At 41.3% G+C, this 26,203-nt stretch overlaps 1 protein-coding gene across 2 annotated transcripts in view; it reads right to left on the bottom strand.

Annotated features, from left to right (window-relative positions):
* Positions 1-294: 294 nt before the first annotated feature.
* LOC110488904 (gamma-aminobutyric acid receptor subunit alpha-2) overlaps positions 295-26,203 on the bottom strand; it is a 67,826-nt gene continuing 41,917 nt past the window's right edge. Inside the window, exons 8-11 of one of the 2 annotated variants that reach the window (XM_021561360.3) lie at positions 22,049-22,201; positions 12,976-13,178; positions 6,514-6,657; positions 295-4,022 (exon numbers count right to left, since the gene is read on the bottom strand). In XM_021561360.3, coding sequence (XP_021417035.3) covers positions 3,990-4,022; positions 6,514-6,657; positions 12,976-13,178; positions 22,049-22,201 — 533 coding nt within the window. In that variant the 3' untranslated portion in view covers positions 295-3,989. Of the gene's footprint in view, positions 4,023-5,793; positions 6,658-12,975; positions 13,179-22,048; positions 22,202-26,203 lie in introns of those variants that run through there. The other variant, XM_021561359.3, reaches the window with a different exon arrangement.

Below are 26,203 nucleotides of genomic sequence, written 5' to 3'. Positions count from 1 at the left end.
TACATATAGTTTGACAGATCACAACATGGAAAACAAATAAAAAGAATTACAGTAAACTTGGATTCCCATGAGATATCACAGTGGAACATCTAATTAAATCGATATGACTCATCGGACCAAGTTCTCAAATGATGTGATATAAACCTTTTAAGAATGATATTGGATTAGACTAGCTAGGAGGTGATGACAGAGAGGAGAGCCACATTATATCACATTTTACATAACACACTCTGGCTGATTGTGTTCCATACCATTATGTGGGGATGCGTCGTTATAAGAAGACATATTTTATGCTTTTTGCTCATATAAACACAATTTAATGGTGATTTGTTAGACAAACTTAATAACAAAACAATTGAAATGGTTCTCTATGTCACCACTTTTGGTAATGTATAAGTCGTCATACAGTACACATGAAAATGTACACTTCAATAGTTCATAATATATTAAAAACTCTTGAGACAAAATCTAACCTTTGAAGAATGCGTAAAGTGAATAACAAACATGACATGGAGATGAAGATGGTGCATGTTAATATTCAGTAAAGATAGAGCCTCCAGAGTGGCACAGTGGTCTAAGACACTGCATCTGAGTGTGCCACTAGAGATTCTGGGTTCGAGTCCAGGGCCTCCCGGTCGCTCTGCCGCGACCAGGAGGCACATGGGGCAGTGCACAATTGGCCCAGCATCATCCGGGTTACGGAAGATTTAGCCGGCTGAGATGTCCTTGTCTCATCGCGCACTAGCGGAAGCCAGCCGCACCAATGTGGAAACAATGCTTCCGGGTTGGATGGGCAGTGCGGCTTGGTTAGGTTGTGTTTCGGAGGACGCACGGCTCTCGACCCTCACCTCTCCTGAGTCCGCACGGGAGTTGCAGCGATGAGACAAGACTTACCAATTGAGGTGAAAAAAAAGAAATATATATATTTTATATATTTTTTTAAATCTGTAAAGATTTGATAAACACATTCATAGTTAGTACTCAGAGTATGAGCTGACAGGAAAACCTTTAAAACACTAAGTTAATGTTAATGATGAGCAGATTGGTAGAAAATGAACATATTTAACATATTTAACACAAACATATTTATTTATATAAAGGTAAACACATGTATTAATAGAGTGTCCAATTTTACTTTGAAGCACATGTGGGTGTTTGGTCCATGATCAACCTGTGAAATATGGCTAAATTGATCTGAGGATTTAGAAGAAGGCAGCACCATTGTAGTCATCAAACAATGCATTGCATTGATTCCACTTCATACAAAGCAGGGGTTGGAACTGGTTCAGGGAACAAAGCCGGGAAAATAACAAAACATTTAGAGGAACAGAAACAGAACCGGGAACGATAGTAATCTATAATGTTCCATTATTTAAAATAACCATTAAAATAACCATTATTTTAAAAGCATGGGAACGGTAAAAAATGTAATTTTACGTTCAAAGCAATTTTTACATTCCTACAAAAAAACGTTTTGCAACAGACTGTGAAAAACGTTAGCAACAGACTGTAAAAAACGTTAGCAACAGACTGTGAAAGACTGTAAAAAACGCCAGCAACAGGCCGTAAAAAACGCCAGAAACATGCTGCAAAACGCCAGCAACAGGCCGTAAAAAACGGCAGCAACAGCGAGGGACACAGACCCCCTCAAAAACTAGTAGAGACACTACTGAGTGTTTGCCACCCCAGTTTATTTGAAACAGGTAATAAAGTTCTCTCTACAGTCCAATATGTATTTCATAGACAGTGTGTTGTATTGGGGGCTATGTAGGGGGAGAGTAAAAAGCCAGCTACAGTCTGTACGACATAGTCCCCCTCCAAAACGAACCATATTTGTTTAGTAGAGACCCTACTGAGAATTTTCCACTCCACTTTAGCTGAGACAGGTAGTCAACTTTTTCCTCTACAGTCCAATATGTGTATTGCACTGCTGTTAATGGAATTGGTGGTAGGGTTCAGCAGCACTAAGTACAGTGCATTCAGAAAGTCTTCAGACCCCTTCACTTTTTCCACAATTTGTAACGTTACAGCCTTATTCTAAAATTGATTCAATCCTTTTTTCCCTCAACAATCTACACTCAATACACCATAATGACAAAGCAAAAACATGTTTAGATTTTCTTTTGCAAATATATAAAAATAAAAGACTGATCACATTTACATAAGAATTCATACCCTTTACTCAGTACTTTGTTGAATCACCTTTTGCAGCGATTAAAGCCGCAAGTCCTTTTGGGTATGACGCTACAATCTTGCCACACCTGTATTTGGGGAGTTTCTCCCATTCTTTGAAGAAGCTCTCAAGCTCTGTCAGGTTGGATGGGGAGCGTCGCTGCACAGCTATTTTCAGGTCTCTCCAGAGATATTAGATTGGGTTCAAGTCCGGGCTCTGGCTGGGCCACTCAAGGTCATTCCGAGACTTGTCCCAAAGCCACTCCTGCGTTGTCTTGGCTGTGTGCTTAGGGTTGTTGTCCTGTTGGAAGGTGAATATTTGGCCCAGTCTGAGATCCTGCGCGCTCTGGAGCAGGTTTTCATCAAGGATCTCTGTACTTTGCTCTGTTCATCTTGCCCTCAATCCTGACTAGTCTCCCAGCCATGCTTCACCGTAGGGATGGTGCCAGGTTTCCTCCAGACGTGATGCTTAGCATTCAGCCCAAAATGTTCAATCTTGGTTTCATCAGACCAGAGAATCTTGTTTCTCATGGTCTGAGAGTCTTTAGGTGCCTTATGGCAAACTCAAAGTGTGATGTCATGTGCCTTTTACTGAGGAGTGCCTTCCGTCTGGCCACTCTACCATAAAGTCCTGATTGGTGGAGTGCTGCAGAGAGAGTTGTCCTTCTGGAAGGTTCTCCCATCTCCACAGAGGAACTCTGGAGCTCTGTCAGAGTGACCATCAGGTACTTGGTCACCTCCCTGACCAAGGCCCTTCTCCCCCGAATGCTTAGTTTGGCAAGAAGGCCAGCTTTAGGAAGAGTCTTGGTGGTTCCAAATTTCTTCCATTTAAGAATAATGGACGCCACTGTGTTTTTGGACCTTCAAAGCTACAGAAATGTTTGGTACCCTTGTCCAGATCTGTACCTCAACACAATACTGTCTCGGAGCTCTGCAGACAATTCCTTAGACCCATTTGCTCTGACATGAACTGTAAACTGTGGGACCTCACATAGACATGTGTGTGCCTTTCCAAATTATGTCCAATCAATTGATTTGACAACAGGTGTACTCCAATCAAGTTTGAGAAACATCTCAAGGATGATCAATGGAAACAGGATGAAACTGATCTCAATTTCGAGGCTCATTGCAAAGGGTCTGAATAATTATGTAAATAAGGTTTCTGTTTTTTATTTGCAATAAATTTGCCTGTTTTCACTTTGTCATTATGGGTATTGTGTGTAGATTGAAGAGGAATAAATGTATTTAATCCATTTTAGAATAGGGCTGTAACGTAACAAAATTTGGAAAAAGTGAATGGGTCTTAATGCTTTCCGAATGCACTGTATTAAAGCATTTGCCCACACAAGACCACATTTATTTTTTACAGACTATTGGGTAATGACATTAACATATTTATATACATGTTATTAAAATTGCATTTATTTTAAATGTACAGTACCAGTCAAAAGTTTGGACACCTACTCATTCAAGGTTGTATTTATTTTAGACATCAAAACTATGAAATAACACACATGGAATCATGTAGTAACCAAAAAAAGTGTTAAACAAATCCAAATATATTTTAGATTTCTAGCCACCCTTTGCCTTGATGACAACTTTGCACAGTTTTGACATTCTCTCAACAAGCTTCACCTGCAATCCTTTTTCAATAGTCTTGAAGGAGTTTCCCCATATGCTGAGCACTGGTTGGCTGCTGTTCCTTTACTCTGGGGTCCAACTCATCCCAAACCATCTCAATTGTGTTGAGGTCGGGTGATTATGGAGGCCAGGTCAGCTGATGCAGCACTCCATCACTCTCCTTGGTCAAATAGCCCTTACACAGCCTGGAGGTGTGTTGGGTCATTGTCCTGTTGATAAACAAATGAGTAAGCAAACCAGATGGGATTGTGTATCGCTACAGAATGCTGTGGTAGCCATGCTGGTTAAGGGAATTCTAAATAAATCACAGACAGTGTCACCAGCAAAGCAACCCCACACCATCACACCTCCTCCTCCATGCTTCACGGTGGGAAGCACAGATGCAGAGATCCTCCATTCACATATTTTGCGTCTCACAAAGACTCGGCAGTTGGAACCAAAAATCTCACATTTGGACTCATCAGACCAAAGGACAGATTTCCACCGGTCTAATGTCCATTGCTCATGTTTCTTGGCCCAAGCAAGTCTCTTCATATTATTGGTGTACTTTAAAGTGGTTTCTTTGCAGCAAATCGACCATGAAGACCTGATTCACACAGTTTCCTCTGAACAGTTGATGTTGAGATATGTCTGTTACTTGAACTCTGTGAAGCATTTATTTGGGCTGCAATTTCTGAGGCTGGTAACTCTAATGAACTTAACCTCTGCAGCAGAGGTAACTCTGGGTCTTCCTTTCCTGTGGCGGACCTCATGATAACCAGTTTCATCATAGAATTTGATGCTTTTTGCAACTGCACTTGAAGAAACGTTAAAAGTTCTTGAAATGTTCCGGATTAACTGACCTTCATGTCCTATATTAATGATGGACTGTCGTTTATCTTTGTTTATTTGAGCTGTTCTTGACATAATATGGACTTGGTCTTTTACCAAATAGAGTTATCTTCTGTATGCATTAAGAAGGGAAGAAATTCCACAAATTCGCTTTTAACAAGGCACACCTGTTAATTGAAATGCATTCCAGGTGACTACCTCAAGAAGATGGTTGAGAGAATGTCAAGAGTGTGCAAAGCTGTCATCAATTCAAAGGGTGGCTACTTTGAAGAATATAAAATATATTTTGATTTGTTTAACACTTTTTTTTTTTTGTTACTATATGATTCCATATGTTATTTCATAGTTTTGATGTGTTCACTATTATTCTACAATGCAGAAAATAGTCAAAATAATGAAAAACGCTGGAATGAGTAGGTTTGTCCAAACTTTTGACTGTTACTGTACATTATTTTCAACATCGCAGTATTTGTGCAAACTTTCATGTTATAAATAACAAAAACATTTACAGAAAATACATCAAATGATCAATGTATTTTTTCCTATGGTTGCAATGCTGTAAAACACTGCACTATTCCCAAAGTTTAGCATGTCTTTGCAGGGCGACTTTTTATATAATTTGTTTTTAAAGAGTTTTGTCTTCAGCATAACGATTTGTTGCTCGCAGAATGGAATTTTGGTTCCAACCCCTGATTCAAAAGCAGTTCACCTATATATTTTTCATGACAAAACAAGTTACAGAAGCTTATCAAGTTAGCATTCAGTTCTAGGTGCTCAATACAGGGCGGCAGGTAGCCTAGTAGTTAGAGCATTGGGCCAGTAACTGAAAGGTTGCTAGATCAAATCCCTGAGCTGACAAGGTAAAAATCTGTCGTTCTGATTGAGTAGCGTGTAAATGTGTGTGTGTAACGCATTGTCATGCTCTGGCACATAATATCGCCTTATCCAATACATGTATATCATAGAGGACAGGTTACCAAATAAACCGCGCAGCAGATTATCATGCTGCAGTAGTTCCCATGGTCTTTCTTTTGCACAGTTCAGTGCTGTTTTGTGTGAGGAAAATGGCACCTGCCTTCGACGTAGTATGTATAAATAAAATAAAAAATGATAATAATCAATTTGAAACATTATTACACAGTATGGTTTGTTTTGCTTATGTAGATATTTTGTTTAACAATAATAAGTTACATTGCAATACAACAAAAGCATTCAACAAAAAAAAAGATTATTCTTTTTTTGCATTGGCTTGTATAGAAAAAGATAACTTCATACCATAAATGGGAAATCCCTGGTTAACGAGAAACATTAAATTGTTAGCCCACAAAAAAAGTTAACATAAGAAATATATTTTTGTAACTATAAAAAAAAAGTAGACTTAAATCTCTCGATTCTGCAAATAAACATCTCAAGGTTCCTTTCGTAGACTTTTCAAACATGTAAACATCACTGGTCAATAAAACCATAAGATTCACTGATTTACAGAACCAAACACACAAGTCATGACAATAAATACATCTATATTTACAAAAGCAGTTGTTTCCAAAAGCACTGCAGAATGTGGTGTAGAAAAAACAGGACAGAGGGGGAGAGAAAGCAATCCAGGGCTTGTCTGTCTTGTACCAACAAACCAAGAGTTAGCAGATACTGGTCATATTTTAGTTCCGTAATTCAGATGTATTACAATGGAGAAGGGAGAGACCTCTAGGTTGAGGGAACCATATCCTTTATATACGGTTCTCTGTTTAGGTACGTGGCCCAGTAGACTAAATTGAAGCTGCTAAACAGGACAGGGAACATAATCCTTGAAATCCTATCGATTTTGCTCACACTGTTGAAAGTCTTCTTTGGGTCTGCCTTGCCACCCACCTTGCCAACCGCCATGTTGGGGTCAACGGCGCCGCCCTTGGCGATGGTGGACAACCCAGAGTCCTTGGTGATGTTGGGCGCATAGTTGGCCACCGCCACGGCATACGCGTTGTTCTTCTTCATGGTGGAGGCCTTCTCTTTTTTCTGTGGAAGGAGCCAAAGTTAGTAGCTAGCAGTTGTCAGACGAACCTGTCACCTCCGGGCAGCATGTGTGAATGCACCCGGGGGGGGGGGGGGGGGGGGGGGGGATCTGAATGGGATCTGGGATAGGATAGTGCATCAATCTGAATGCAGAGAAGTGGTAACATGAAGGTTAGCCGGGCCTCCGATATGCTGTCAGGCAACACACTGTCAACACAAATTACTGTCACAGCTCACTGATGTCATTCATTCACTTGGCAATTTACAAGTTAAACATGTTTGTGAGGTCAGAAGGAGTATTTCATACACTGCTCAAAAAAATAAAGGGAACACTAAAATAACACATCCTAGATCTGAATGAATTAAATATTCTCATTAAATACTTTTTTATTTACATAGTTGAATGTGCTGACAACAAAATCACACAAAAATTATCAATGGAAATCAAATTTATCAACCCTTGGAGGTCTGGATTTGGAGTCACACTCAAAATTAAAGTGGAAAACCACACTACAGGCTGATCCAACTTTGATGTAATGTCCTTAAAACAAGTCAAAATGAGGCTCAGTAGTGTGTGTGGCCTCCACGTGCCTGTATGACCTCCCTACAACGCCTGGGCATGCTCCTGATGAGGTGGCGGATGGTCTCCTGAGGGATCTCCTCCCAGACCTGGACTAAAGCATCCGCCAACTCCTGGACAGTCTGTGGTGCAACGTGGCGTTGGTGGATGGAGCGAGACATGATGTCCCAGATGTGCTCAATTGGATTCGGGTCTGGGGAACGGGCGGGCCAGTCCATAGCATCAATGCCTTCCTCTTGCAGGAACTGCTGACACACTCCAGCCACATGAGGTCTAGCATTGTCTTGCATTAGGAGGAACCCAGGGCCAACCGCACCAGCATATGGTCTCACAAGGGGTCTGAGGATCTCATCTCGGTACCTAATGGCAGTCAGGCTACCTCTGGCGAGCACATGGAGGGCTGTGCGGCCCCCCAAAGAAATGCCACCCCACACAATGACTGACCCACCGCCAAACCGGTCATGCTGGAGGATGTTGCAGGCAGCAGAACGTTCTCCACGGCGTCTACAGACTCTTTCACGTCTGTCACATGTGCTCAGTGTGAACCTGCTTTCATCTGTGAAGAGCACATGGTGCCAGTGGCGAATTTGCCAATCTTGGTGTTCTCTGGCAAATGCCAAACATCCTGCACGGAGTTGGCCTGTAAGCACAACCCCCACCTGTGGACGTCGGGTTTGTTTCTGACCGTTTGAGCAGACACATGCACATTTGTGGCCTGCTGGAGGTCATTTTGCAGGGCTCTGGCAGTGCTCCTCCTGCTCCTCCTTGCACAAAGGCGGAGATAGCGGTCCTGCTGCTGGGTTGTTGCCCTCCTACGGCCTCCTCCACGTCTCCTGATGTACTGGCCTGTCTCCTGGTAGCGCCTCCATGCTCTGGACACTACGCTGACAGACACAGCAAACCTTCTTGCCACAGCTCGCATTGATGTGCCATCCTGGATGAGCTGCACTACCTGAGCCTACCTGACTACCTGCATACTCACCAGACATGTCACCCATTGAGCATGTTTTGGATGCTCTGTATCATACTGTACGACAGCGTGTTCCAGTTCCCGCCAATATCCAGCTACTTTGCAAATCCATTGAAGAGGAGTGGGACAACATTCCACAGGCCACAATCAAGAGTCTGATAAACTCTATGTGAAGGAGATTTGTTGTGCTGCATGAGGCAAATGGTGGTCACACCAGATATTGACTGGTTTTCTGAACCACGCCCCTAACTTGTTTTTGTTTTATGCATCTGTTGGTCACAGATACCTATCTGTATTCCCAGTCATGTGAAATCCATAACATTTATTACAATTGACTGATTTCCTTATATGAACTGTAACTCAGTTTTGTAACTAATTGTTGCTTGTTTATATTTTTGTTCAGTGAAGTTCAAAAACCACACCTGTGTGTAAGCACCTGCTTTCAATATTGTTTCTATCCCTGGCAGTTACATGTATATGCTCTTTTGAAAATGAACAAATACATTCTGAAGGATGGGTTGAAACTAAGCACCAACCTTTCCACCTCAGCTTTTATGTTTTTTGTTGTTGTTGTCACGAACTGATTAACAAGGTGCAAAGTGTCTTTTCCCCATCAAAGTCTGATTCACTTCAAACATATCTTCCCACACAGAAAGAGCTCTTATCACTCTATGGCTCTTTCACAGTTTCCCTCTCCTTTTTGTTATTTTTTTCCATCTCAACCCATTTATCCTGGCTATGCTTCATGGGGTCTTCCTCCCTGAACATTTACCCATTTATCCTGGCTATGCTTCATGGGGTCTTCCTCCCTGAACATCTACCCATTTATCCTGGCTATGATTCATGGGGTCTTCCTCCCTGAACATCTACCCATTTATCCTGGCTATGATTCATGGGGTCTCCCTTCCTGAACATCTACCCATTTATCCTGGCTATGATTCATGGGGTCTCCCTTCCTGAACATCTACCCATTTATCCTGGCTATGATTCATGGGGTCTTCCTCCCTGAACATCTACCCATTTATCCTGGCTATGATTCATGTGGTCTCCCTCCCTGAACATCTACCCATTTATCCTGGCTATGCTTCATGGGGTACCAATTTACTCTCCATCTCTGAACATTTAAGTAAAATATGCTGTGACCTTTTGTGTTTGTATCGCCACATTCATTTGTCTGATCTGGCACCTGCTTGGTTTCAGAAAGTATTCATAGACCTTGACTTATTACACATTTTGTTGTGTTACCACCTGATTTTTTTAAAATCACACAATGCCCCTTAATGACAACTTAAAGTGAAAATATATATTCAGTACCAGTCAAACATTTGGACACCTACTCATTCAAGGGTTTTCTTTATTTTTACTACTTTCTACATTGTAGAAAAAATTGAAGACATCAAAACTACGAAATAACACATATGGAATCATATAGTAACCAAAAAAGTGTTAAACAAATCAAAATATATTCTAGATTTTAGATTACTCAAAGTAGCCACCCTTTGCCTTGATGACAACTTTGCACACTCTTGGCATTCTCTCAACCAGCTACAGATGGAATGCTTTTCCAACAGTCTTGAAGGAGTTCCCACACATGCTGGTCACTTGTTGGCTGCTTTACCTTAACTCTGCGGTCCTTAACTCAAACAAGGAGAATGATGGTTTGGGTTGAGGTTGGGTGATTGTGGAGGTCAGGTCATCTGATGCAGCACTCCATTACCTTCCTTCTTGATCAAATAGCCCTTACACAGCCTGGAGGTGTGTTGGGTCATTGTCCGGTTGAAAAACAAATGATGGCCCCACTAAATGCAATCCAGATAGGATGGCGTATCGCTGCAGAATGCTGTGGTAGCCATGCTGGTTAAGTGTGCCTTGAATTCTAAATAAATCACAGACAGTGTCATCTGCAAGGCAACCCCACACCATCACACCTCCTTCTCCATGGTGGGAACCACACATGCGGAGATCATCTGTTCACCTACTCTGCGTCTCACAAAGACACGTCGGTTGGAATAAAACATCTAAAATTTGGACTCATCAGATCCAAAGGACAGATTTCCACCAGTCTAATGTCCATTGCTTGTGTTTCTTGGCCCAAGCAATTATCTTCTTATTGGTGTCCTTTATCAAATCAAATCAAAGTTTATTTGTCACGTGCGCCGAATACAACCGGTATAGACCTTACAGTGAAATGCTTACTTACAGGCTCTAACCAATAGTGCGGAGAAAAAAAAGTGTGTGTGTGTGTGTGTGTGTGTGTAGGTAAGTAAAGAAATAAAACAACAGTAAAAAGACATTTGAAAATAAGAGTAGCAAGGCTATATACAGGCTTATTGAGGTAGTATGTACATGTGGGTATGATTAAAGTGACTATGCATATATGATGAACAGAGAGTAGCAGTAGTGTAAAAAGAGGGGTTGGCGGGTGGAGGGACACAATGCAGACAGCCCGGTTAGCCAATGTGCGGGAGCACTGGTTGGTCGGGCCAATTGAGGTAGTGTGTACATGAATGTATAGTTAAAGTAGTGGTTTCTTTGCAGCAATTCGACCATGAAGGCCTGACTCACACAGTCTCCTATGAACAGCTGATGTTGAGATGTGTCTGTTACTTGAACTCTGTGAAGCATTTATTTGGGCTGCAGTTTCTGAGGCTGGTAACTCTAATGAACTTATCCTCTGCAGGAAAGGTAACTCTGGGTCTTCCTTTCCTGTGGCGGTCCTCATGAGAGCCAGGTTCATCATAGCGCTTGTTGGTTTTTGCGACTGCACTTCAAGACACGTTAAAAGTTCTTGAAATGTTCCAGATTGACTGACCTTCATGTCTTAAATGAATGATGGACTGTCGTTTCTCTTTGCTTATTTGAGCTGTTCTTGCCATAATATGGACCTGGTATTTGACCAAATAGGGCATTATTCTGAATACCACCCTACCTTGTCACAACACAACTGATTGGCTCAAATGCATTAAGAAGGGAAGAAATTCCACAAATTCATTTTTAACAAGGCACACCTGTTAATTTAAATGCATTCCAGGTGACTACCTCAAGAAGCTGATTGAGAGAATGCCAAGAGTGTGCAAAGCTGTCATCAAGGCAAAGGGTGGCTACTTTGAAGAATCTCAAATGTAAAATATATTTTGATTTGTTTAACACTTTTCTGGTTTCTACATGATTCCACATGTGTTATTTCATAGTTTCAATGTCTTCACTATTATTTTACAATGTAGAAAATAGTACAAATAAAGAAAAACCCTTGAATGGGGTGTGTCCAAACATTTGACTGTTACTGCAAGTATTCACACCACTGATTCAATACTTTGTAGAAGAACCTTTGGCAGCAATTACAGCTGTCAGTCTTTCTGGTTAAGTTTGTAAGAGCTGTCCACACCTGGATTTGGCAACATCTGCCCATTATTCTTTTCACAATGTTTCAAGCTCTGTCAAACTGGTTGTTGATCATCGCTAGACAACCATTTACAGGTTTTGCCATAGATTTTCAATTAGATTTAAGTCAAAACTGTAACTCGACCACACAGGAACATTCACTGTCTTCTTGGTAAGCAACTCCAGTGTAGATTTGGCCTTGTGTTTTAGGTTATTGTCCTGCAGAAAGGTGAATTAATCACCCAGTGTCTGGTGGAAAGCAGACTGAACCAGGTTTTCCCCTCGGATGTTGACTGTGCTTAGCTCAATTCCGTTTATTTTTTTATCCTGAAAAAACTCCTCAGTGCTTAACGATTAGAAGCATAATCATAACTAATGATGCAGCCACCACTGTGCTTGAAAATATGGAGAGTGGTACTTAGTCAGTCGTGTGTTGTATTGTATTTTCCCCTAATATAACACTTTGTATTAAGGACAAAAAGTTAATTGTAATGCCAATTTCTTTTTTCCAGTATTACCTCAGTGCCTTGTTGAAAACAGGATGCATGTTTTGGATTTTTTTTTCCTGTACAGGCTTCCTTTTCACTCTGTCAATTAAGTAAGTTTTGTAGAGTAACTACAGTGTTATTGATCCATACTCAGTTTTCTCCTATCACAGCCATTAAACTCTGTAACTGTCTTAAAGTCACCACTGACCTCATGGTCAGAGGTTTCCATCCACTCTGGCAACTGAGTTAGGAAGGACACGTGTATCTTTGTAGTGACTGGGTATATTGAAACACCATCCAAAGTATAATTAACAACTTCACCATGCTCAAAGGGATATTCTTACTTTTTACCAATAGGTTCACTATTTGACTGAGGGACCTGACAGATGATGGTGTAGGGTACAGAGATGAGGTAGCCATTCAAAAATCATGTTAAACACTATTATTGTACACAGAGTCCATGCAACTTATGTGACTTGTTATACAAATGTTTTACTTTCACTCTTGAACTTATTTAGGCTTGCCATAACAAAAGGGTTGAATACTTATTGACTATTTTTTATTTTTTATTATACAAATATAATTCCACTTTGACATTATGGGATACTGTGTGTAGGCCAGTGTAACAACGACTTGGAAAAAGTCACGGGATGTGAATACATTCTGAAGTCACTGTATGTATACATTCATACATATGCAGATGGTCTTCCAGGTACAGCACTGCCTGTGGCTGTCGAACAGGAAATGACCTGAATGCTGATGCAAACACAACACATGCAAAGGACACCGGGTTGAAAATCATATGGATATGGGTTGGCCACCTTCAAAACAAACAGATCACCATATTCTGTCTCTTAAAATGCTGCTTTTTAGGCCATCGGAGGGTGTTATGCTTCCATTACCTTGTCATTCACAATGCTCTTCCCATCCCAGGCCCAGCCGCGCTTTGTGAAGTAGTTGACGGTGGCAAACTCGATGAGGGCGGAGAAAACAAAGGCGTAGCAGACAGCGATGAACCAGTCCATGGCCGTGGCGTAGGCCACCTTGGGGAGGGAGTTACGAGCACTTATACTCAGGGTGGTCATTGTCAGGACAGTGGTTACACCTAGGGGAACAGCAAACAGTTTCAGCTTGGTCAGTTCCCTTTGATTATCATTCAATTATTTAAGTACCTTATCAACAGATACCATGCACAGCCAAATAATTACATTTGGGTTAGCAAAGTAGTTTAGGTGTATAGTAATGACACGGTATAGCGCAGACTTAAAAGTGAAATGTTACTGTTTTATGTCATTTAGGAGAATGCATAACTTAACATGTACCAACAAATGCTTTACTGTAACATCAAAGCAAGATGACATTTAGGATGCTCCAGTGTTACAGGAAAAGCCTGGGGCACAACTTGAATTCATAAGGAGATATATAGGCACATTATTTGATTTATTTCCCATCTAAATCAATGGAAGATGGGATTAAAAGGACAGGCTACAACACCAAGAGCCAACAGGTAGACTGCAATTTAATAATCTGAATGGTGTTGTTGTTATTTACTGTAGGATTTGGAAGGGGAGAAAGTGGACAGTTAAAGTTATGTAGACTAAGTAAGCCTAGCTAACGTTAAATAGCTCATCTTGGTTTGATCAGTGGGGAACCATCGGGGCCTTGAAGGCCTAAGGATTTATAGAAATAGATAAATAAAATATATTATAAAAAAAACATTTACATTTCTATTTCACAATATTGTAATCATTTTCTGATTTAATCTCTTCAGTTTGTGTTAGAAAGAGAATGGTTTATACTGAATAGAAAAAAATATCCAATCAGAATATTCTTTAGTGGTATCTGGATAGAAACATTGAACCTGCTCAGCCAGCCATTGGCTCGGCCTTTAGAAGCTGGACAGCTTTACCATTGTATTACAGCAGAATTTTGGAGTGATAGTGGAATGAACATAGGGCTGTGGCGGTCACAAAATGTTATCAGCTGGCGATTGTCAAGCAAATAACTGTCGGTCTCACGTAATTGACCATTCGTTAATTAACACATTTAGCATCTCCTGGCTTCCACATGTTAAAAAGTCTAATAAATCCATGTAATTTCAAATCAAATCAAGTTTTATTGGTCACATACACATACACTACCTACTCATTCAAGGGTGTTCCTTTATATTTACTATTTTCTTCATTGTAGAATAATAGAAGACATCAAAACTATGAAATAACACATGTGGAATCATGTAGTAAACAAAAAAGTGTTAAACAAATCAAAATATATTTTATATTTGAGATTCTTCAAATAGCCACCCTTTGCCTTGATGACAGTTTTGCACACTCTTGATATTCTCGACCAGCTTCACCTGGAATGCTTTTCCAATAGTCTTGAAGGAGTTCCCACACATGCTGAACACTTGATTGTTTTTCCTTCATTCTGCAGTCCAACTCATCTCAAACCATCTCAATTTGGTTGAGGTCGGGTGATTGTGGAGGCCAGGTCATCTGATGCAGCACTCCATCACTCTCCTTCTTGGTAAAATAGCCCTTACACAGCATGGAGGCGTGTTGGGCCATTGTCCTGTTGAAAAACAAGTGATAGTCCCACTAAGCACAATCCAGAAGGGATGGCGTATCGCGGCAGAATGTTGTGGTATACATGCTGGTTAAGTGTGCCTTGATTTCTAAATGTCACCAGCAAAGCACCCCCACACCATAACACCTCCTCCTCCTTGGTTTACGGTGGGAAATACACATGCAGAGATCATCTGTTCACCCACATTGCGTCTCACAACGACATGGCGGCTGGAACCAAAAATCGCACATTTGGACATCAAGACCAAAGGACAAATTTCCACCGGTCTAATGTCCATTGCTTGTGTTTCTTGGCTCAAGCAAGTCTCTTTTTCCTGTTGGTGTCCTTTAGTAGTGGTTTCTTTGCAGCAATTAGACCATGAAGGCCTGATTCACGCAGTTTCCTCTGAACAGTTGATGTTGAGATGTCTGTTACTTGAACTCTGTGAATAATTTATTTGGGCTGCAATTTCTGGAGGCTGGTAACTCTAAACTTAACCTCTGCATCAGAGATAACTCTGGGTCTCCCATTCCTGTGGCGGTCCTCATGAGAGCCAATTTCGTCATAGCGCTTGATGGTTTTTGCATCTGCACTTGGAGAAACTTTAAAAGTTCTTGAAATTTTTCAGTTTTGACTGACCTTCATGTTTTAAAGTAATGATGCACGGTCGTTTCTCTTTGTTTATTTGAGCTGTTCTTGCCATAATATGGACTTGGTATTTTACCAAATAGGGCTATCTTCTGTATACCCCACCTACCTTGTCACAACACAACTGATTGGCAAATGCATTAAGAAGGAAAGAAATTTAACTTTTAAGAAGGCACACCTGTTGATTGAAATGCATTCCAGGTGACTACCTCATGAAGCTGGTTGAGAGAATGCCAAGAGTGTGCGAAGCTGTCATCAAGGCAAATGGTGTCTATTTGAAGAATCTCAAATGCATTTTGATTTGTTTAACACTTTTTGGTTACTACTGTACATGATTCCACATGTGTTAGTTCATAGTTTCGATGTCTTCACTATTATTCTACAATGTAGAAAATATAAAAAATTAAGAAAAACCCTTGAATGAGTAGGTGTTCTAAAACCTTTGTCCGGTCGTGTATGTCAGTTAAGCTTCACACCCCTTGTAAATCAGATTCATGTGATTAATTTTAAGGTGTTATTATGCCACTTAAGTTGTGATACAAACCTTATCAAAACCTAAAGGCCTATGGGCTAGGCTACGTGAGGTGTGCGACTATGATTAGAAAAAGGGTTAGGGTAAGTGATAGGCTAATATTGTCACCCATCAGACTATTCTTGATTTAATCTTGTCTTTACATACACTAAATAATATGTGTAAAATTTGTTTTGATTTAGATTGGACCATTATCATGCTCCTGTTGCAAAACAGGTGCAGCAGGGAAAAATACATCTAATCTATGCACTTAAATAGCTAATTGAGGACACTTTTCTCGTGGTTCATTTTCATGCCAGCCAGGTAGGCTGTTGTAAAGATAAACAATGCACTTAATATTAGTAAAGTTCAGAAATAAATATAGTAGGCCTAGCCTATTGAAAACTGATGGATCCTCCTATTTTTAGTAGAGGCCATAACTCTGTTTTCTCGAGCAATTGCACAGCATATAGAAATGTTGCGCAACATGAGCACATGGGCTCTCATGAAGTGTTTGATTAGATTTTCGAACACATTTTCACTGATGTCAGAGTGATTAGAGGGAAAATAGAGTGCTGAGTACCAAGCAGTTAGCAAGTTTGGTAGGCTACTGATGACCATCAGCAGCATCAGAGCTTGGAGAAGTCTAATTACCGTGACTAAACAGTCATGACTTGTGACTGCCAGTGTGGCGGTAATACAGTCCCCGCAACAGCCCTAAATGAACCAGTTACATTTTGACTTGCAATGGGTGGGACCATTTATTTTTTAAAGTGACGTGTCTAGGCCTCACTACTGAGAGTGCAAGAGGTAATGAATTCATAATACAGAATATCAGTGGTTGGCGGCAATACACTAATAGTCTGTCATAAAACATTGAAGAAGAAAGGGTCGCATTATAAAATAATCAGTGTCGCTAGTTGCCTTAGCTAGCTTGTGTTGTAGTAGTGTTACAAAGGTGACAACATCTGTAGCAGCTGTTCAAGGTAGACTTCAAGGTGGATGTTGCTAATTTGTTATAGATTAACTTTCAAACTTCCTTTACAAATGTCAATCATCTGGTTAGTGGCACTGTTTTTTGTTGCAGCTCGCTTATTGTGAGATACCGCTTTGAAAATAATAACTGAAACATTATTGCATTTAAACTTTAGATCACCGGTTAGTGTGATGAACGTGATAACATATATTTGCAATGGGAATTAATAGCTGGTTTGTTAATTTCATTTTGGAAATTAAATGGTTGTGCTTTTGTATTGTTATGATTTTATGGGGCCAACTCCAGTGAATGGGCTGCTTATTCTTTAACATTATTTGATGCTGTGTATGACTGCTGTCTCTGCGTTTCATCAAAACGGGCTCTCTTTCAGCACAGGTATTAGGGTGCTGTCCTTTCAGCACCATGGAACGCACAGGTATTAGGGTTGCTGTCCTTTCAGCACCATGGAACGCACAGGTATTAGGGTCGCTGTCCTTTCAGCACCATGGAACGCACAGGTATTAGGGTCGCTGTCCTTTCAGCACCATGGAACGCACAGGTATTAGGGTCGCTGTCCTTTCAGCACCATGGAACGCACAGGTATTAGGGTTGCTGTCCTTTCAGCACCATGGAACGCACAGGTATTAGGGTCGCTGTCCTTTCAGCACCATGGAACGCACAGGTATTAGGGTCGCTGTCCTTTCAGCGCCATGAGCCTGTCACCTCTGATGTGACACTGTTGTTGTCACCATTGGCGATAGTGGTGTTGGCTACAATAGGTTGTGTAAACGGTGCATTATTTTATGATGTGTGTCACATGCCGGTTCTGTCTGTGTGTACGGGAGCCCAAAGAGCGGCCAGGCTCTTTAGGCTCTTCCTTCTGTTTTTCAGCTAGAGATTTTTTCTTAACGTGAAGGATCCCAATTTTGTTTATAAGTTTTAATATTTAAACGTTAAAACTTCCTAATTGCAACATATGGTGCATTTGGTTTTTTGTAGGCATAAGTAAAATACCATGTAAACTACTCGGTACCGGTGCCCCCTGTATATAGCCTCGTTATTGTTATTCTTATTGTGTTACTTTTTATTATTTTAGCCTACTTGGTAAATATTTTTTTTCTTATTGAACTGCACTGTTGGTTAAGGGCTGGTAAGTAATCATTTGTTGTATTTGGCGCATGTGGCAAATAAAGTTTGATTTGATGTCTTCTACCTGAACAGTGCACCTTGTATGTCAATGGTGACATTTTTTAAAAATGTACCTTTATTTAACTAGGCAAGTGAGTTAAGAACAAATTCTTATTTTTAATGACGGCCTAGGAACAGTGGGTTAACTGCCTGTTCAGGGGCAGAACAACAGATTTGTACCTTGTCAGCTCGGGATTTGAACTTGCAACCTTCCGGTTACTAGTCCAACGCTCTAACCACAAGGATACCCTAACCACTAGGCTACATTAATCGATGACACAAAATATATCAAAATAAATAACCATACTTATCTAAAATTTTCTCATGACACATTTGCGCCTGATGTTTTGATTTGAGGGCTGTATGAAAACATTGCGAGTCCCCACTGAAGTTCAGCTTAGCTCAGATTTCCTTTTATTTTAATGAGTGGGAGGGGGAAAAAGTATCTGCAGATAAGAGATGAGAATGTATTTACTCAGAGTATTTTTAGAATAAGTTCTTTGAATTTCTTTAACCAAGTTTTTTCTTAAATGTTCATTTGCTGCCCACTTCTCTGTGTCACTGAAATAACGAGGAGAATTAAAGGGACACAGAGAATAATAAACCAACTGACTCCTCCTTTTCAGAGCATACCCAATCATATCTAGAAATTGCCTGATTAAAGCTTACACAGCTATGGGCCATTTCTACCGTGAACACATCAGCATTCTGTTTTTCGGTGCATACTATTTTGTGATGTACTTCTCCTTTATGTGATATACTGTGTTTATCTTGTGAATGGTACTCACCTCTGCAGTGATATGACATCAACACCATTGTGCCGGAAACCAAAGACCCAATCCAATTTGCATCCCGCCCCAACAGATAGTGCCCACAAAGCTCCTCACTAAGCTAAAGACCCCGGGACAAACACCTCCCTCTGCAACTGGATTCTGGACATCCTGATGGGCAGTCCCCAGGTGGTAAGGGTATGCAACAACACATCTGCCACACTGGCCCCTCAGTAGTGACATGCTTAGTCCCCTCCTGTACTCCCTGTTCACCCACGACTGCGTGGCCAAGCATTACTCCAACACCATCATTAAGTTTGTTGATGACACAACGGTGGTAGGCCTGCTCACCGACAACGATGAGACAGCCTATAGGAAGGAGGTTAGAGACCTGGCAGTTTGGTGTCAGGACAACAACCTCACCGTCAACGTGAGAAAGACAAAGGAGCTGATCGTGGATTACAGGAAAAGGAGGACCGAACACGCCTCCATTCACATCGACTGGGCTTTAGTGGAGCGGGTTGAGAGCTTAAAGTCCCTCTGTGTCCACATCCTCAACAAACTATCATGGTCCAAACACCAAGACAGTCGTGAAGAGGGCATGACAATGCCTATTCCCCCTCAGGAGACTGAAAAGAGTTGGCATGGGTCCCCAGATCCTAAACAGCTGCACCATCGAGAGCATCTTGACTGGTTGTATTGTCGCCTGGTATGGCAATTGCTCGGCAACTGACTGTAAGGGTAAGGCGCTACAAAGGTTAGTGCGTACGGCCCAGTTAGTGCGTACGGCCCATGGCTTTCTGCCATCCAGGACCTCTATACTAGGCTGTGTCTGAGGAAGGCCCAAAAAATTGTCAAAGACTCCAGTCACCCAAGTCGTAGACTGGTCTCTCTGTTACCGCACGGTAAGCGGTAACGGAGCGCCACGTCTAGGTCCATAAGGCTCCTTAACAGCTTCAACCCCCAATCCATAAGACTGCTGAACAATTATTCAAATGGCGCACAGGATCACATTTAAAGTGTTGCTCATTCATTGCACAGAAATACAAACAGCTATTGGAGCTGCAGAGTGGGTTGGAAGACAGGCTAACGGACACACAGGATACATCCCCAAGGCTCCTGGCACCACAGAGAAACACTGAACCGCAAGTAGACACGCAGAGGGGTTAGTCTAAGACAGTGGTTCCCAAACTTTTTATAGTCCCGTACCCCTTCAAACATTCACCCTCCAGCTGCGTACCTCCTCTAGCACCAGTGTCAGTGCACTCTCAAATGTTGTTGTTTTCCATCATTGTAAACCTGCCACACACACACTATATGATACATTTATTAAACAGAAGAATGAGTGTGAGTTGTCGTCACAAACCGGCTCGTGGGAAGTGACAAAGAGCTCTTATAGGACAAATAATAATAATCTATAATTTTGCTCTTTATTTAACGATTTTACTTATAAAACCTTATTTGTTCATCGAAAATTATGAATAACTCACCACAGGTTAATGAAAAGGGTGTGCTTGAAAGGATGCACATAACTCTGCAATGTTGGGTTGTATTGGAGAGAGTCTCAGTCTTAAATCATTTTCCACACAAAGTCTGTGCCTGTATTTAGTTTTCATGCTAGTGAGGGCCCAACATCCACTCTCATATAGGTACGTGGTTGCAAAGGGCATCAGTGTCTTAATAGCGCAATTTGCCAAGGCAGGATACTCTGAGTGCAGCCCAATCCAGAAATCTGGCAGTGGCTTCTGATTAAATTAAATTTTCACAGAACCACTTGTTGCAATTTCAATGAGGCTCTCTTGTTCAGATATCGGTAAGTGGACTGGAGGCAGGGCATGAAAGGGATAAGGAATCCAATGTGTCACCCGTTTCAGGAAAGTACCTGTGTAATTGCGCACCCAACTCACTCAGGTGCTTCGCTATATCACATTTGACATTGTCCGTAAGCTTGAGTTCATTTGCACACAAAAAATCATACAATGATGGAAAGATCTGTGTGTTGTCCTTATTAAATACAGACAGAGAAGAGCGTCAACTTCTTAATCATGTTTTCAATTTTGTCCCTCACATTGAATATAGTTGCGGAGAGTCCCTGTAATCCTAGATTCAAATCACTCAGGGGAGAAAAATCACCCAGATAGGCCAGTCGTGTGTGAAACTCATCATCATGCAAGCGGTCAGACAAGTGAAAGTTATGGTCAGTAAAGAAATCTTTAAGCTTGTCTCTCAATTAAAAAAAACGTGTCAATACTTTGCCCCTTGATAACCAGTGCACTTCTGTATGTTGTAAAAGCTTACGGTCGCTGCCCATATCATTGCATAGTGCAGAAAATACACGAGAGTTCAGGGACCTTGCATTGTCACTGTAGTGTCCAATACGTCTTTCAAGCTGTCAGGCATTCCCTTGGCAGCAAGAGCCTCTTGGTGGATGCTGCAGTGTACCCAAGTGGTGTCGGAAGCAACTGCTTGCATGCACGTTACCACTCCACTATGTCAATGTGATTGGATGTTAATTATTTGACGAGGCTGCCGGTATTTGACATTGTGTTGTTATTAATTTGTTTTATCTGATTTTTCTGTTGTTCTGGGACTGATTTGCACTTTTCGCACCAAAGTACGTTAATCTCTAGGAGACAACTTGTCTCCTTCCTGAGCGGTGTGATGGCTGCGTGGTCCCATGGTGTTCATACTTGTGTACTATTGTTTGTACAGATCAACGTGGTACCTTCAGGTGTTTGGAAATTGCTCCCAAGGATGAACCCCAGACTTGTGGAGGTCTACAATTTCTTTTCTGAGGTCTTGGCTGATTTCTTTTGATTTTCCTATGATGTCAAGCCAAGAGGCACTGAGTTTGAAGGTAGGCCTTGAAATCCATCCACAGGTACACCTCTAATTGACTCAAATGATGTCAATTAGCCTATCAGAAGCTTCTAAAGCCATGACATAATTTTCTTGAATTTTCCAAGCTGTTTAAAGGCACAGTCAACTTAGTGTATGTAAACTTCTGACCCACTGGAATTGTGATACAGTGAATTATAAGTGAAATAATCTGTCTGTAAACAATTGTTGGAAAAATTACTTCGTCATGCACAAAGTAGATGTCCTAACCGACTTGCCAAAACTATAGTTTGTTAACAAGAAATTTGGGGAGTGGTTGAAAAACTTTCGACATCAATTGTATGTATGTATGTATGTATGTAAAATAAAATATTCATAACTTTTTTATTTGCCGTACCATTGACGGCGTTGCACGTACCCCAGTTTGGAATACCTGGTCTAGGATAACATCACTGTCGGATACGGAGTCCCATACTCACCAAACACAGTCCTAGCTGGCACGGACTCTCTGTTCAGCCAGAAGGACACTTGGGAGAGGATGACGGTCATAATGCATGGTAGATAGGTCTGAATCACAAAGTATCCAATCTTCCGCTTCAAATGGAAATGTGCCGTCATGACAGTGTATTCGCCTGTAGAGAGAGAGTGCTTTATTCATTTATACGGCCTCGACTACAGTGCCACTCTTGAAGGATAGCGTTATTTATTTACGTCCGATTCTATTCGTTTTTCACCAGTACATATGCGAATTCATAATAATATGGATGTGGATGCTTTGGGTTGGATATGCAATGTTCAAAATACTATGGACTTTTCAGAGTTCAAACAATAAGCCTATTGAATAAAGCTTTGTACATTGTAATTGTATAACCGCAATGCAAAACTAAACCTCTAACGAGGACATTCAATTATGCCAATGCCGCATGCATGACTTATAATGGGAGAATATCTCAAAGAGAACCCAAGATGAGAAGAGGAAGTTGTTTACCCACCTAATCCCAAAATATGTATTATTCCCTGTTATTTGAGAGCACTTGCAGTATTGCCTGCTTTCACCCAATTTACAGGGAGTCTTGATGCTCTCTCGCTCTCCTGTCTTCACACACACGTTATGTTCTTCTATACTCGTGGGGACCTAAAATACATTTCCATTCAAAATCATATTTTCCCTAAACCTTAACATAAACTTATCATGTAACCCTAACCACCAACTCCTTACCCTAACTCTAACCCTAAATCTAACCCCTAAGCTTAAAATAGCCATTGTCCTCATGGGGACGTGGGAAATGGGGGAGGATAATTTGCATGCCTGCCCTGATGTCTCTCTGTCGTGGATGGGGAGGGTAATTTGCATGCCTGCACGAATTGTCTCTCTGTTGTGGATGGGGAGGTTAATTTGCATGCCTGCCCTGATGTCTCTCTGTCGTCGATGGGGGGAGAGAATCTGCGAGACGTGGTGGGATTTACTCCAGAGAAGCTTATGCATGCTTCCCTGCGAGCGGGAAGACTGTAATTACAGGATGAAGATGATAATCACTCCACAGACATAACAGACTTAAGGTCCTCTACCGCCATTGCAATCAAGTGGCTCAAACACCAAAATATTGTGGAGCATTTTGTGTAGATTGGTAAAACAAATCCCAATGAACTGGTTCTCAATATCCAGGCTCCATGTCAACAATTTGTGGAAATTGTGCAATGGGGTAAATACTTGTTATTGGCTCTTTATCTGTGGCTTAACAATGCCAAATTAACAATGCCACTGGGACAGTTGAGCTAACGTGCACTAATGTGATTAACATGACATTGTAAGTAATATGAAAAAAATCCTAGGACATAGACATGTATATGTGCAGAAAGCTTAAATTATTGTTAACTTAACTGCACTGTCCAATTTACAGTAGATGTTATAATGAAACAATACCATACTATTGTTTGTGGAGAGTGTACAACAACAACTTTTATCACAGCAACTTTGATACATTCACCTCTGAAGGTAAATAATGTAGAGTGTCATTAGAGTGTCTAGTTTGAGAAACAGACACCTCACAAGTCCTCAACTGGCAGCTTCATTAAATAGTACCTGCAAAACACCAGTCTCAACGTCAACAGTGAAGAGGCGACTCGGGAATGCTGGCCTTCTAGGCAGAGTTGCAAAGAAAATACCATATCTCAGACTGGCCAATAAAAAGAAAAGATTAAGATGGCCAAAAGAACAGACACTGGACAAAGACATGGCTTTTTCTTAGTAACTTTGCATAGAAAGCCAGCATCCCGGAGTTGCCTCTTCACTGTTGACGTTGAGACTGGTGTTTTGCAGGTACTATTTAATGAAGATGCCAGTTGAGGACTGGCATTTTCTCAAACTAGACACTCTAATGTACTTGTCCTCTTGCTCAGTTGTGCACCGGGACCTCCCACTCCTCTTTATATTCTGGATAGAGGCAGTTTGCGCTGTTCTGTGAAGGGAGTAGTTAGTACACAGCGTTGTACGAGATCTTCAGTTTTTGGCAATTTCTCACATGGAATAGCCTTCATTTCTCAGAACAAGAATAGACTGAGGAGTTTCAGAAGAAAGGGCTTTGTTTCTGGCCATTTTGAGCCTGTAATCGAACCCACAAATGCTGATGCTCCAGATACTCAACTAGTCTAAAGAAGGCCAGGTTTATTGCTTATTTATTCAGAAAAAAGTTTTCAGTTGTGCTAACATAATTGCAAAAGGGTTTTCTAATGATAAACTTGGATTTAAAATGATAAACTTGGATTGGCTAACGCAACATGCCATTGGAACACAGGAGTGATGGTTGCTGATAATGGGCCTCTGTACAGTTATGCAGATATTCCATAAAAAATCTGCCATTTCCAGCTACAATAGTCATTTACAACATTAACAATGTCTACATTGTATTTCTGATCAATTTGATGTTATTGTTGTCTCCTGACCCCTCCTGTCTCAGCCTCCAGTATTTATGCTGCAGTAGTTTGTGTCGGGGGGCTAGGGTCAGTTTGTTATATCTGGAGTACTTCTCCTGTCCTATTCGGTGTCCTGTGTGAATCTAAGTGTGCGTTCTCTAATTCTCTCCTTCTCTCTTTCTCTCGGAGGACCTGAGCCCTAGGACCATGCCCCAGGACTACCTGACATGATGACTCCTTGCTGTCCCCAGTCCACCTGGCTGTGCTGCTGCTCCAGTTTCAACTGTTCTGCCTTATTATTATTCGACCATGCTGATCATTTATGAACATTTGAACATCTTGGCCATGTTCTGTTATAATCTCCACCCGGCACAGCCAGAAGAGGACTGGCCATCCCACATATGCTCTCTCTAATTCTCTCTTTCTTTCCCTCTCTCGGAGGACCTGAGCCCTAGGACCATGCCCCAGGAATACCTGACATGATGACTCCTTGCTGTCCCCAGTCCACCTGACTGTGCTGCTGCTCCAGTTTCAACTATTCTGCCTTATTATTATTCGACCATGCTGGTCATTTATGAACATTTGAACATCTTGACCATGTTTTGTTATAATCTCCACCCGGCACAGCCAGAAGAGGACTGGCCACCCCACATAGCCTGGTTCCTCTCTAGGTTTCTTCCTAGGTTTTGGCCTTTCTAGGGAGTTTTTCCTAGCCACCGTGCTTCTTCACCTGCATTGCTTGCTGTTTGGGGTTTTAGGCTGGGTTTCTGTACAGCACTTTGAGATATCAGCTGATGTACGAAGGGCTATATAAAATAAATTTGATTGATTGATTGATTTTAATGGACTTTTTTTTCTTCTTCAAAAACAAGGACATTTCTAAGTGACCCCAAACTTTTGAACGGTAATGTACATATTATCTAAAGTACCTCGACTAACCTGTACCCCCGCACATTGACTCGGTACCGGTATCCCCTGTATATAGCCTCGCTACTGTTATTTTATTGTTGCTCTTATTTTTTACTTTAGTTCATTTAGTAAATATTTTTCTTAACTGCATTGTTGGTTAAGGGCTTTTCACAGTATTGTATACGGCAAATGTGACATTTGATTTGAACCCTTCTGCCTCAGCCAGGGTTGGGAGGGCCAGAAACATGGATCTTACCCTTCACCCCTGGCTGAAGAAAACCAACAGTGCACCTCAGCCACGCTAAAGGTCCTAAACGATATCATAAGCGCCATCAATAAAAGACAGTACTGTGCAGCCGTCTTCATTGACCTGGCCAAGGCTTTCGACTCTGTCAAACACCGTATTCTTATCGGCAGACTCAACAGCCTTGGTTTCTCTAATGACTGTCTCGCATGGTTCACTAACTACTTCTCAGATAGAGTTCAGTGTGTCAACTCAGAGGGCGTGTTGTCTGGACCTCTGGCAGTCTGTATGGCGGTGCCACAGGATTCCATTTTCAGGCCGACATTTTTCTCTGCATATATCACTGATGTCGCTCTTGCTGCGTGTGATTCTTTGATCACCTACACAGACGACACCATTCTGTATACATCTGGCCCTTCTTTGGACACTATGTTAATAAACCTCCAAACCAGCTTCAACGCCATACAACACTCCTTCTGAGGCCTTCAACTGCTCTTAAATGCTAATAAAACTAAATACATACTCTTCAACCAATCGCTGCCCGCACCCGTCTGCCCGACTAGCATCA

This window comes from Oncorhynchus mykiss, chromosome 14, assembly GCF_057628025.1.
Source record: "Oncorhynchus mykiss isolate SJ-2025 chromosome 14, ASM5762802v1, whole genome shotgun sequence".
Lineage (NCBI taxonomy): Eukaryota > Metazoa > Chordata > Actinopteri > Salmoniformes > Salmonidae > Oncorhynchus > Oncorhynchus mykiss.
The sequence above is the reverse complement of the archived record's forward strand: the minus strand, read 5'-3'. Positions and strand labels throughout refer to the sequence as shown.